Source organism: Marmota flaviventris, chromosome 7 (genome assembly GCF_047511675.1).
Source record: "Marmota flaviventris isolate mMarFla1 chromosome 7, mMarFla1.hap1, whole genome shotgun sequence".
NCBI classification, from domain to species: Eukaryota; Metazoa; Chordata; class Mammalia; order Rodentia; family Sciuridae; genus Marmota; species Marmota flaviventris.
Genome location: NC_092504.1, coordinates 140,020,283 through 140,034,934, shown reverse-complemented (window position 1 = coordinate 140,034,934; position 14,652 = coordinate 140,020,283). Strand labels below are relative to the sequence as shown.

The window sequence follows — 14,652 nt, the reverse complement described above, 5'->3', positions numbered from 1 at the left end:
TACCTGTTCCCAGAATATGAACATTTGAAATGCCATTTATACATCCTTCAGTTACTTGTCCTTGTAGCTGTGCTTGATCTTCCTGTAGTTAAGAATTTTCCATGGTACATCTCTGTGATTTATTTATTATTTGCTGGAGAGAGCTCATTGTTTCATAAAATTGTGGGTTCCTCTGGAATAAATTATATTTACCCCCTTAACTTAAAATGTTGGGTTACTGGGAAAAGAGCAAAAAAGAAAATTTATTTGTCAACAACCTGCTGGAATATTCCAAGTATGCTGAAGCACAACATTAACCATGGACTCCAAATCCCTGTTCACAGACTATTTTCCCCTTTGATTGTGTTGCATAAAAGTTACAAGCTACATTTACCCATTGTTTTAGTTTTGAATACTTTTATCAGTGCAGTTTCCTGTACCTTGACCTAAAATATGGGACAAAGTTCCTATTCTTTCTGAATTACAAGAATAATGATAAGGATAACCTTGTTGATAAAAATTACTGAGTTTCAACAAATACTTCTTAAATATTTCACAAGAAATATGATTTAGGCATATTTTTTTGGAGGGATGATACCAAGAATTGAACTCAAGGGCACTTGACCCCTGAGCCACATCCCCAGCCCTCTATTGTATTTTATTTAGAGACAGGGTCTCACTGAGTTGCTTAGCACCTTGCCATCTCTGAGGCTGGCTTTGAACTTGTGATCCTCCTGCCTCAGCCTCCCAAGCTGCTGGGATTATAGGCACCAGCAGCTGATTTAGGCATTTTTAAATTAGTAAATTAATCTTAATCTCTGATCAACAGGTTCCTGAGGAGGTCATATTGTCATATTAGGTGAAGGGGAAGACATGAAAATGGATTTAACATTTGCTGTTACCTGTAACCTCACTCTCCCAGAGTTTAACCTGTAACACTTTAGGTGATGAGACCATTTCATGAGAATCAGGCCCACGTTTCACTATTTTCATAAAATAGGTAATAGCTGTATTAATCTCAATGTCTCCATGCAATGATAAGGAATCATACTGAGGAAAACCACTGTAAAATGGGGACATCATGAAAAGACCCCAGTTTTGATTATTATTTTATTATTCTATAAACCAGACGTATTTTAGAATATCAGGAAGTCATATGAGAACATGAGGGTGGTGACGTGATTTTGGCTGAACAACTTTCCCTACCTATGTTGGATGCACAGTGCAGACCTTCGGCATCGCAGATGGGTTGATGGGTTCCCTGCCCTGTGCCCTGCAGGCACTGTTAGGAACTGCTGCATGAAGATGGTGCACTTCCACGTGCTGCCACTGTGGACAGCCTGGCCAACATGAGTTCTTTGTGAATAAAGGCATGCGTTTTATCACAGAGCGACATGTATCTTGTTCTTGCATGTATTTAATCATTTAATTCTGAAGTGTTCGCCTGCCTATTCCTGTATTTTATGTGCCATGATCCTTAGAACTAAATTCTTCACTGAAATGCAGATCTCTTTGTTTCCATATATAAACACACACACACACACACACACACACACACACACACACACCAATAAATCTGCCAAGAAGAATCATAGAACTAAATGACTTTCAGAAAATTGAACACAAATGGTTTGAAATGTGGGCTGTTTTTAGTTTAAAGATCTGCTGGGCTACAAAAGCCCACTAAATTCAAGTTTCAACACTTATGGAGAGAATTTAAAATCTAAAAATAATAGATCTACTTTTTCATGATTCAGATGTTTGATGCAAAGAGCAGAGGGAGAAATAATTCAGCTTTCTGTTTTTCAGTGTGCTGCGACTGTTGAGGGAGCTTGTCGGTGTTGGTGTGTCCCTGTGTGTTTTCTAGATGTGGGGCATGTTTCCAAAAGCACTTATTAGACTTGTCAGGAATGAAAAGTTTCCCTCTTCACAGGAAAGTAAAGGTGGACAGTTTCTGTGGCCTGTAGTTCAGCAGTTAGTGCTCAGTTCTTGAGATAAGAGCTGTTTCTTAGTTCGCAGTATTTTTTACAAAAATAGTTTTTTTTTCTCAGTGATAAGAGCTGCTACCTTCTGTTCATTTCTGTTGTCGTTAGCTAACATATTCATCATCATTTGTTGAGTGGAAGATCACAGTTTTCTTCTTCCTAACTCTAGGCAGTCTCCGACCCCTTTCTTCCTCCAAGCAAACACCCACCAGCTTTTCCCCTGTGAAAGGTCCTGTTCCTGTTTACGAGGAGGCTATAAAGTCCTGGTACTGTGTTCTGCTTTTGCCTCTGTAATTCTGTTGTTCACCTAAGGAAGGAGCAGGCCTGGTGGCCCTGGGGCTCCGAGCATCCCTTCATTAGCTCACATTTCAGGGCATTTAGGGAGGGACAGCTCAGGCCTCACAGCCATGTGGAATGTCTTGGTATTCCTCATTTCTCTGAACCTTGGTTTGGAAGATTTCATAGATCTTCATGTAACAATTCAATCCCTTTGCTCATTTGTATCATTTTATTTTTATTCAGTTTTTGTTTTCATAACTACCTATCTTAGTATCTGTGTTTGGGTTTTTAAAGGAAGAAGCGTTCAACATTCACTGCTGGACTATGTCACAGGAAAGACAGAGAGATGTCCTCAGAAAGAATAAAAATTAGTTATTCTGTACACACAGCTTCTCCTCCATATAAGATCGTCAAGGGTAAAATGTTCCACCAACATTGATGTACATTTTTATCTCCAAACCTGTGGAGTTTTAAGAGGAGGAGGTGAAGTAGGCTGTTGACCTTTCTCTATCCTGATCTTAAATTCTTTTTGTCCCCTGCTGGTGAATTGACCTGTGGACCCCATTAGCATTATTTATTCATATCTCCCTGATCTTCAAGCTCCTAAGTATTCTGAACTCTATAACCTCAGCTTTGTGCATTTCTGACTAGGCTTAAACTGTAAAGATTAAATATTGCAACTCATAATGAGAAGAGGAACTACCTTTCCAAAGATTTGCACCAGATTGTTCACCCTGAAGTTTGGGGTCAATAAATCAGTTCTGGAAAGTTATGTTCACAAATATTTTTTTTTTTCCCTCTGCATCAGCACATAGGCAAAGGACATTAGAGACCATCAACTCACAGGAAAGGAGTAATATGGTGTTACTGAAAAGAACAGGCGCTACACAGTAGGAGGGAGAATGTCATCACTCAGGTAGCCGCCTCTGTGAGGAGATCCATGAGATTCAAGAGAGGGCAAAAGCTAACCAGATACTCACAGAATCCTGAGAAAAAGTATGTTTGGAAAAAGAACAAAAGAATGATTTCATTTTTCTGGGACACTTGGCAAGAGCAGATGTCCTTTCTGCAGGTGGAATTCAGAAACCTAAATATTTGACTAACTCGTGGAGTATGGATGCTGTTTGTAAGCAATTCATGTTTATCAATAGATTGTCCCTAGCCCCGGAGTTTAAAATCTTTATTAGGGGTGGACTATCTTGTGCATCAATCCCTAACCATCACAATATCCTGCAATATCATGAGGAATATTCCTCACATTTTAAGGGCAAAATATAAAAAGGTGCATGGCCTTGAGTGCCACTATTTTGAGGCAGAAAATCTGACTTTCTTTCTGTCTCCGCTGCTTATTTTCTATTCACCTTTCTGCTATTTAATGAAAAATAAAATAGGTTGGTGTATTCTCCACATCATCTTTACTATCAGAAGCGCTGCAATCATGTTCTGAAATAAGAATTTAGATATTTTTAAAGTAAAAAAGTGACACATATTCCTTGGGGGAAAAAAAGAGATGTTATCTAAATATGGCCCCATAATAGCATGAACATTTATGCTTCAAGAATTCAATGCATAATTTTACTGCTAACAATTCCTTTAAAGAATACTTTTAAATATGTATAATAAAATTTGAGAGACAGTTATTTTCTCAAAGGCCATTACTTGGCCAGATGCTTAATAGGAATTAAAAAGTATTTATTGGTTCTGACAAGAAATGTAAAAGTAGACTTAAAGCATCCATGACTAATGCCATACATCAGAACATTTTATTACTCCTCTCTGAAATTGATGTCAGCTTCAATAAATTACTGAAGTTATAAATGTTTGAGTAATAATACAGATTGTGGCACTGTTAGTGTTGGACTCTGGGGAATTATGTGATAAAAACAAGGAAATGTATAGAAAAATATCTGCTCTCTGGAATGTTTTTCTCCTCTTTTGTAATTTAATGTTTCAACATTGTAGTAAAGAGCATGCGGTATATGGATCATTGGTTCACCAGATTGTAAACATCTTTTCAGATCAAAAGTTAACAGGAAGGGAGTGATGTGTATGTATTATTTACTAAAAATAATTTCACCAAGTGTGTCCAATTTTTCTACCATATAGCAAACATGCAGTAATAATCTGCAATCAGCACACATTAAGTGCTTTTTCCCTTTAATTTCAGGTGTCAACTCCCAATTGGCTTACAGCATTGCTTCGGGTGATAGCCTCGGGCAGTTCACAGTGGACGAGAAAGGTGTGCTGAAAGTCCTGAAGACTCTGGACCGAGAAAGTCAGTCCTTCTACAACCTGGTTGTGCAGGTGCACGACCTGCCGCCACTCCCGGCCTCCAGGTTCACAAGCACTGCCCAAGTCTCCCTCATTTTGTTGGACGTAAATGATAACCCACCAGCGTTCCTTTCCCCTAAGTTGACCTACATTCCAGAAAACACCCCTATTGATACCATTGTTTTCAAAGCTCAAGCCACGGATCCAGACAGTGGCCCGAACAGCTATATAGAGTACACCCTGTTGAACCCCCTGGGGAACAAGTTCAGCATCGGGACCATTGATGGTGAAGTGAGGCTCACCGGGGAACTGGACAGAGAAGAGGTTGCTAACTACACTCTAACAGTGGTGGCTACGGACAAAGGCCAACCTCCTCTCTCTTCCTCTGCAGAGGTAGTAGTTATGGTCCTTGACATCAACGATAACAACCCTGTTTTTGCACAGTCTTTGTATAAAGTGGAGATCCACGAGGACACACTCACAGGAACAGACATAGTGCAAGTCTTTGCAGCCGACGGAGATGAAGGCACGAACGGACAGGTGCGCTATGGCATTGTGGATGGCAATGCCAATCAGGAATTTCGGATCGATTCCGTCACAGGTGCCATCACCGTGGCGAAGCCTTTGGATAGAGAGAAGACCCCTACGTACCTTTTAACTGTTCAGGCTACAGATCGGGGAAGCACCCCCAGGACTGATTCCTCCACGGTCAGCATCGTTTTGCTGGACATTAATGACTTTGTTCCTGTGTTTGAGCTATCTCCGTATTCTGTAAATGTCCCTGAGAATTTGGGGACACTGCCTAGAACAGTCCTTCAGGTCAGTATATTTAAGCATGAGAAAGATTGCATTCACTCTACGACACCTAGTTGGAAAGCCCGTCCTGGACAGTGTTCACGCACCCCCCATTCTCTCATTCTCGTCTGTAAATGCTTAGTTGCAGATAGACCAGATTTGGAAGAGGAAAGCTTACGAAACCTATTCATTCCCATATAGATTGAAATGTTGCATCTCAGCCATGTTCTTTTGTGTATATTCCTCTTGCGCATATTTATATATTTGTGTTGCTTTGAATTTCGTTTCACATGTCAGTAACAGCTGCACACCATGGTAAAGTAAAATGATATCGAAGTTGGAAAAGTTTCTTACAAGCAGTGTTCTCCCTTCCCTCCTCAAAACTTCAACTACCCAGCGAGACTGATGCTAGTGCTGCTGACACATGGACAGGCATCCCCAGGGGTTCCTGAAGCCAGGTTCTTGGGGTCCTGAGAGAATAACTGAGTGAGAGGCAGGCGGTTAGCAGCAAGGCAGAAGGTTACTGAAAGCAAAACACACTCTGGGAGCGCAGAGTGGGCAGAACTGCCAAACAGCTCAAGGCCCATCTTCACAGTGGATTTCATTTTCATTAGGGCTTCTAGTTCTCCTTCTTCTCTGGGTGGCTGGGGTTATTGGCACCTTGATTGACAGCTGGATTTGACATAATTAGTTCTCTATTACCCAAGCTAAGTTTCTTTTACCCCCAGAAAATTCACATGGGGGAGGGAATGTGATGCTGATGTATGTTAACTAGCAACAAGTTGACCTTGGGTCAGTCCCTTGGGCTATTGTGCCTGCCCAAGATTGAGGACTTTCCCTTTAGAGACTTGAATTCCCCTGGGGTCCTCTAGCTTCCTCCCTTAAGCTGTAGCTTGGCCCAGTCTCCCCTCACTTCTGGCCGCTGTGGGGAGGGGCTGAGGGCCTAAGATGTGGTGGCCTTCTCCACCCCTTCCCCATGTCCTGTCTCTTACCGAACATTAGCAATGTTTGTGGAGCCTTCCAAATGTTAGACATTAATTTTATGCATATTTCAGCACAAATAGACACACATGATATATACTATTCTTCACCATTTTTATTTTTTTACTTGAGAGCTTGAAACCCTCTTAGGAATATTTTTGTATGACTTAACCTCATTGTCTTTTCACTGATACATTTTATTTCATGGTGTCATTAGGATAGGTTTGCTCACAGTAATGACGCATCCTGTTCTCCCCTGTAGGTGGTGGCAAGGGATGACGATCAAGGATCCAATAGCAAACTCTCATATGTTCTACTTGGTGGTAATGAAGACAATGCTTTTACTCTCTCGTCCAGTGGAGAACTTAAAGTCACACAGAGTCTGGACCGCGAAACAAAGGAGCACTTTGTCTTGACGGTCACAGCTACAGATTCAGGTGAGTCCAATATAACTTGATTCAGTTGTGAATAATGTGTTTATGAGTAAATGAAAATATTCTCGTTCATCCTTACAAATTAGACATTTGTTGAAATCTACTAATGCTCGAAACACTCGCTCTACCTACATGATCAACACCACACAAGTGACTTCAGAAAATGCTCACGTCTGTGGTCAGGACCGAAACACGTGAGAATTAAAGCTCTGTTTCTGTAAAGCAGAGCGAATCCTTGTTCTGGAACCCACCTGAGTACCTCTGGGTGTGACCTACTCCACCACCTGAGTGAGGAAGCACTCACAGAGCTTCACCTTTGAAAACCTGCAGATGGTTTGATGGTCTTGGGGACAGGGGAGCAGGTCTGGGGGACCTCCACTTCATTACCCTCGAGGACCAGCTGTGCTGTAACAGAGCTGTAGCATTTGATGAGCTTCCTGGAGCCTGGGAAAGTGTCACAATGGTTGGGCTCTCATTAGCTTAGCACAGCAGCGAGGTGCCCTAGGGGTCAGGGAAAGCAAGGCACATCAGACCTTGGCGTCTGCAGGAGGCAATGAAGTGCAGTTCATATGTTTAAAAAGCAACAGTGCTGTTCACACTGTTTGTTTTGTGCATATTGTTACACAAGTAGATTGTGGAGTACAAATTACTCTTTACCGTTTTTAGTTTTGATTGTATTTATAAATACAGAAAGCTACTAATTTAAAATTGAAGCAACCAAAGTGTACCCAAGAATCAATATGCCTTCAACAATGTAGGAATTGCTTAAATATTTGTTGAATAAGCAAATTTAAAAACACTAATTCCAGGGGATTGGTGAATTATGGAATGTTGTTCTTTAACATGTTTTATGGAAATAATGTCACAATTCAGTATTTAGTATTAAATTGTTAATTATGTTGATGTATTTAAGAAAAAAATGTTGAAATAGTCTTGAGCCAAAGGATATTTGTTGGACTTTCAAATGACTGAAATTTTATACATATATATATATAACAGGCATATATGCATATACACATGTATGTATACTTTACATGTGTATATGCATATATGCCTGTTATATGTATAATACATATTTTATATATGTATGTATACCTACATGGGTATATGCATATATGCCTGTTATATATATAATACATATTTTATATAATAGAGATACATATGTAAGAATAGTGTAGATATGTGGACACGCAGATATAACAACATTCTGAGATTTCAAATAGTTATTTCACTATTGTTGAAATGTCTTTTATTAATGTAATGATTTAAAATTTTGGTAATGAGTTAAAAATTTTACAGCTTATAATGTGTTGTGTCATGGAGCTATTCCTAAAATAGCAGGAGATTTTGAGATTACAGGTAACAGATTTAGCACACTAAATATTCCACGACAGTGCTCCTGATTTTTAACTGTGGTCTCATTTTCCCTCTTGATCTAGATATGTATATACATGTAAATGCCTCGTGGAAGAACAATATTTTCAGTATATTTGAAGGCAGGAATTACCACATTGCATTAATGCAAACTATGAAACTCTGAGGAATGATGAGCATAATGTGGTGTGAGAGCCATGTGAAATTTAACCATGTTGATCTGAACGTGGTTCTTCGTGTGTGTTGTCAGTATTGTGCTTTGTGGTCATTAGGCATTAAGGGCAAGCATGCTTCTGTAAAAGTGTGGTCACTTCTGTGTTGCCCACATCAGTCAAGCATACCAAAAGTCACCTGGAAAAAAGAGAGGGTGTAGTGAGTAGAGATTGCAGAGTCTGATGTTTAGAACTAAGGTTAAAGTACTGCAGCTCTCGTCACTAATTCCAACTGAAATCATATGGACATCTCTAGGAGATACCAATACAAATAGACTTTGTGGATGGGAGTGGCAGGGAGAAACAGATCCAGGAATCCAGCTCCTGAAGGTGCCGGTGGCTGTAAAGCTCGCTGCGCAGAGATGGGTCACAATGTTAGTCTCCCAGGTAGGGAGGAGAAATGACTGTGAGTGTCAGGGTGTGTGCATGGTAGCCTGAGATTTCCAGGGAATAGCATATAGAAGGTTCCTGTCTGAGAATTTGCACTTCAAACTATTCTAAGTCAAAAGCTGTGGCAGAGAAAGAACATAGACACGTAGACAAGAGTGCCTTTTTAAACCAAATACTCCTAAGCATTAAAAATCTTACTGTGTGACCGAAAAGCAAAGGAGGGATACTGTGGAGGGAAGGGAATGATGATTTATATGTAGAGCCATCTGTGGTGATCAGTGTGCCAGGTTTTGCAGACATTTATCCATTTCTACAGAGGATATTTTTGTTATCATCTCAATTACCCAAAGACTTAAGTGTTTCTATTTCTTCTTCAAATATGTAACCCAAACTCAGAGTAGTTAAATAATTTGTTCAGAATTACATAGCTGATAAATAACAGAGTAGATTCAGATCCCAGCACATCCGACTTTGTAGTTCAAATTGTGATGGGGGTTTCATCCTGCAGGTTGTTTTAGCCAGGTCTTTGTTTGTTTTTGACACTGTGACCAAAGGAACTGACAAGAATAATGTAGAGGAGGATTTTATTTGGGCTCATGGTTTTAGAGATCTCAGTTCATGGACAGTCAACTCTATAGCTCTGGGTCCAAGATAAGGCAGAACATCACGGCAGAAGAGCATAAAGGAGGAAAGCTACTCAAGGTATCAGGAAGCAGAGAGATCTATACTCACCAGGAGCAAAATGTGAACCCCAAAGGCACATCTACAGTGACCTGCTCCAGCCACACACTACCTGTCAACTGTCACCACCCAGTTAATCCCTATCAGTGGGTTGATTCACTGATTAAATTACCTCTCATAACCTAATCATTATATCTTTGAACATTCTTCACTGCCTCACTCATGGGTTTTGGGGGGGGGGGGACACCTCATATTTAAACCATAATATTTTACTCCTCCACAAAAGCTCATGCCCATTTCACAATGAAAAAAATACGTTTAGTCCATTTCTAAGAGTTCTTGTAATCATAGCAGTTCCAACGTTGCCTAAAAGTCCAAGGCCCAAATCTTATATAAGACTGAGAGGAAAGATCAAACAAGGTCGCATCCAACATATGATGGCACAGAGTAAGCATTTTCATTCCAAAAGGGAGAAATAGGGCACAGAAAGAGGGATGAGGACCAAAGCAACACCCAAACCTGGTGGGCACATGAGTCCTGTAGCTTCATATCTAGGATGTGTGGCACGTGGCTTTGTGATATTCTCCCCACAGGGCTTGTGTAGGTCCACCCCTATGGTCTTGCTGGTGCAGCCCATATGGCCTCTCTCCTACCTTGTTTCTGCTTGATTCCTGGCATCTCTTAATATTGGGAGTCTCCACTCCAGCTTCAGTTTCTTCTCCAATTTTCTTGCATCAGCCTTTCAGGGAAAGCCTGCAGAGACTCTGTTTTCTCTACATTTAATCTGGTCTTCCAGGACTTCCTGTGAAATCTTGGTGGAAGCCTTCATGACTTCCAGCATCCTGCATCCCTGCTGAACCAGAACTATGCTGTTGCCACCAGGGTCTGCCACCACATTAACCAGTCGCCATACCTTCTGAGGCCATGGCTGTAGCAACCTCTCAGTGCCTGGCCAGCTAGGCTTGGTGAAACAACTTCCTAGGCCCCCTGTCCAAGCATGGTGGGTGCCCCCATACTCTCTGCTCCAAGAGGTTTCTACTTTTACACCCTTCAGCTGGATATGGGTGTGGTCTTTCCAATTTCTGAGATGCACTCAAGTCATCTTTCCTATTATTTCAGGGTAAAGTATTCAGTATTTCTTTACTAGTTGCAACCTCTTTAACAACCAGAACTTCCTTAGCCACAGTTTTACTTGTACTTTTCTGGCCAAACTGCAAGTTTTTCGAATCTTTATATGCTGCACTTTGCTCCTGATTTTCATAGTAAACTTGGCTAAAAACATCCAGCAATATTCGTGCCATATCCTGAAGGCTGTGCTGCCTTGAAATTTTCAGATAAATTTGTCCAACACTTGTAAATTCCAACTCAGAAAGTCTGAAGACAAGGACAAAATTTAGAACAACTTCTTTGGCCGAATGTAACATGAACGACCTAGGGTCCAATAGCCCATAGGGCCCTCCTCCTCGGAAACCTCACTAGCCCAGTCTTTACTGTCCACGGTTCTATTGGCATTCTAATCTTTTAGCCTCCACCAGAATCATCCGTGAAGCTCACTTACAACATTTTAAAGCATTCCCAGTTTGCATCTCTAAATTTTTAAAAAGTTCTGCCCCTGAAAACCAGCTCCAAAGTCTTCTGAACCACACGGTCAGATTAGTCACAGCAGTGACTCCACTTCTCCGTATCAGTTTCTGTTTTAGTTAGCTTTTTCGTCACTGTGACCAAAAGACCTGACAAGAACTTTTTTTGAGGTGGAAGAGTTTATTTTGACTTAGGGTTTCAGATGTTCAGCTGAAAGATGGCCACTCCATAGCTCTGGGCCCCAGGTGAGGCAGAACATCGAGGTGGAAAGGTTAACAGAAGTAAGGTACTGGAGACGTGGCAGTCAGGAAGCAGAGAGGGCTTTGGTCACCAGGGACAAAACAGAAATCCCAAAGGCCTACCACCAGCAACCCAACTCCTCCAGCCATACCCAGCCTGCTACAGCTACCACCCAGTTAATCAATATCAGTGGATTAATCCACTCTTAGATTATAACTTTCATATTCTAATCATTTTATCTTAGATCATTCTTGCATTATCTAACTTATGAGCTTTTGAGGAAAATCTCAGATTTAAATCACAGCATAGGTCAAGGAGAATTTGGAAAAAATTCACTTCAGCAGTTCTCTTATTTGCAAAGCAATCCCCATAATAATGCAAAGATAGAAATCTGAATTTGAACTGATCTTATTTAAATTCTGGTTCTGTCATTCATTTCTTTGTGATTCCGGTGAATTACAACATTTCTCTCAACTTCATACTTTCCTCTGTAAAATGGAGTAGTAGCAACTATGAAGTATTTATTATAAATTTAATTGGTATAACATGTTAAACTGCTAAACCTCATTTCTTTCCCATAAGTATGTAAAATGATTTTAACAATAGTGGTTTTCCATCAACTTTTGATGTTCATAATCTTAGAAGTATTTGCCAATACTCCTTACTACATAAATATTGTCTTTCAAAATCTATGGATCAAATTTCTAAAACTCTTATTTAAAAAATAATTACCATTCATATAAAATCTCACTTGATCAATATATAGATTGAAACATTCTTTTGCGTATCAGGCATTTCTTATTAAACTTCTAAAGAATACATGCATAGTAAGTGTTTAACCACTCCAAAAGACCACAAATTTTAAAAAGTGTAGTCCAGCCAAATTATGGTTGCGCAGGCTTAGTGGGCTTGGCCAGAAAGTTTAACAAACACTCGTAGTATTTCTTCATCAGAATAATAACACAAAAGGGACGTTTGGCTAGGGGGAAAGAGAAAGAAAGAAAACTTGAGATGAGAGAGCTAAAAATATTTTCTCCTGACTCGCATGAGTCAGCCTGTAGGGAACTTTCACAGAAGATGGTTGCGTACAGCGTTGGTCCACATGTGCAGACTGCGCAAGAACCGGTCCTGGTTCCCTGGATCCAGACTGAAAATTCCTCATGCCATCACCTGACCCTGAGGAAACTCAGGGATGCAGACTGCTTAGTGAAAGAACGAATAGTAGAAGTCTAACTCATGTCTGTGAAGGACTCAGGCTGTTAAATGTGAGACCTACTGTGTGCAAAGCCTGCCATCATGGAGAAAGGGGGGCTGATTAGGGGGAGTGTTGAGTGCAGGAGAGAAAGCTCCCAAAAATCCAAGTACGAGGAAGTGTTCCTTGGGGACTTGAAGGGTGTAAAGAGCGGCTGGGAGCCTGAGGAATGTCAGCAGGGGCACTGTGGCCTTAGGGCACAATCTTTTGTCAGTGCTGGAAATGGAAGAATAAGTAGAACCTTGTCCCAAAGCCCAGCTGTCCAAGAGAGCTTTCTTTTGAGTTGCTCTGAAATGCCCTGGTGTTCCTGGGACCAATGGGGGATGTGTTCATTCCGGAGCCTGAGGATCCCTCGTGGGTAAATGCAGACAGAAACCAGACCCTCTGAGGAACCTCAGGCCAGATGAACTTAACGTCACTGAGACTCTTATGTGACCTCATCTCTATGTTCTGTTAGCTCTGTTGTCCTTTCGATATCATGATTAGCCACAGTTTCAGGAAAATGTGAAAGTTTTAGACATCAGATTTCAGAATCTGCAGTTCAGTCCTATTTCCAGGAATGCACTCTCTGACACAGGACTTAAAATACATATTTACCGCTGTGACTTAGCAGTCCAACTGGAGGGTGACATGAGAAAACCCTGGCAGTCTTTAGACCCGGATACCATGTTATGCTCAATTTTGTAGTGTTCCTAGGATCAGGAAAATGTCAAAGTGCTCTGAAGAAAAAGAGTTGGACAGTTTTATTCTTTATCTCACAAATCACTTTCCCTTTGCTCTTATCTGGTGGCAGCAGAGAGATAGGTCATCGCCGCCAATGGGGTAGGAATTGAGCGGCAGCTTTTTAATCTTGCAAACTTCTAAATCTTTGAGTTTTTTGGAAGAAAACATTAGCATTCCAGCTATCATCGTGTTTTTATTTACTGACTACATGTCCATAGAGCAGCACATCTGGAATCTCTCCACTCCTGTCTACTGCTCAAAATAAGCTACAGTCACCCATCACGTGTATGAGACTGGATGGTTACGTTACTAAAAACAGAACAGAGCAAAAAGGCTTTAGCTCATTCCCTCCCCACCCCCCCATAGGATTAAATTGCTAAACAGACTGCAACCCAATTAAAGATGGTATTTTAACTTTAATTAAAAGCACAGATAAGCTGCCTTCACTATGCATTATTTATTGTTACTTCTGGAAACAGGTACTGGACCGAATAGAAATCCCGGGGCCACAGGCTCTGCCTGGCACAGGATGCAGGCAGGACGCACAGGACCTTCCAAAAGAGGAGCTTCCTTAAAGCAGTTAATGTCCTTCCACGCTCTCCTCACAAGAGTTGGCCCTACTGTTTTATCAAATGTGCGATAAACAGAATATCTCCAGTGTAGTTATTAGCAGGGAATGATCAGGAAACCAAAATGGTATACTTCAAAAAAATAATGCAGAATGTTAATTGGCAAATTGGAAGTATATCCTAGAGGCAATTACACAGGCTTCCTAGTTCAACTGAGTATCCAACACTACGACTGCTGTGTTCTAGGGACAGGTTACCTGTGAATTAATTCAGATTTATAACTATAAATAAAAATACTAATTCCTACAAAAATGTATTATTCAAAGTAGGTAAGAAAATGGCTTATTTTAGCTATTAATTAGGCCCCTGTTTGCTAGATAACTCTCAAGCTAAACAGGACTAAAGTGAAACTGGGTGATTTCCTTCCTCCACAGACTGCTCTCTGTTCACCATTTCACAACAGGGAAGGTACACCCTACTGTAAGCCCTACTATTCTTCATTCCTTTTCTGCTGTACCTCCTTCAACAAATCCACTTATGAGTGGACTTTGCCTCAGAATATCTGCAGTGCCTGGAATTTATCTGCTTTCCTTCATCTCCATGATTTCCACCTCGGTCCAGCCAGGGCTAGTTCCACAGCTTTCCAACCCTCTGTGTGTTCTCCTGCATGCCGCATCCAACAGCAGGCATCTCATGAACTTTTAAAACTGTAAATTTGATCATCATACTCCATGGCTGGCTTAAAGCCCCTCCACTGGCTTCCAAGAATGATAAACTGCTGACCCCTGACCATATGCAGCATGAGGGGTCACTCCTCACCCACCTGACCTCTTCCATCTCCTGTTGCTGCTTTGGTTCAGAGCTGGGGGCACTGGTACCTGCTCGCCCTGGACTCTTCCTGACTCT

The 14,652-nt window shown here is 41.0% G+C and overlaps 1 protein-coding gene across 1 annotated transcript in view; it reads left to right on the top strand.

Moving 5' to 3' along the window:
* Fat4 (FAT atypical cadherin 4) overlaps positions 1-14,652 on the top strand; it is a 153,526-nt gene that overhangs the window by 81,166 nt on the left and 57,708 nt on the right. Inside the window, exons 5-6 of the mRNA XM_027926740.3 lie at positions 4,411-5,333; positions 6,553-6,727. Coding sequence (XP_027782541.2) covers positions 4,411-5,333; positions 6,553-6,727 — 1,098 coding nt within the window. The remainder of the gene's footprint in view (positions 1-4,410; positions 5,334-6,552; positions 6,728-14,652) is intronic.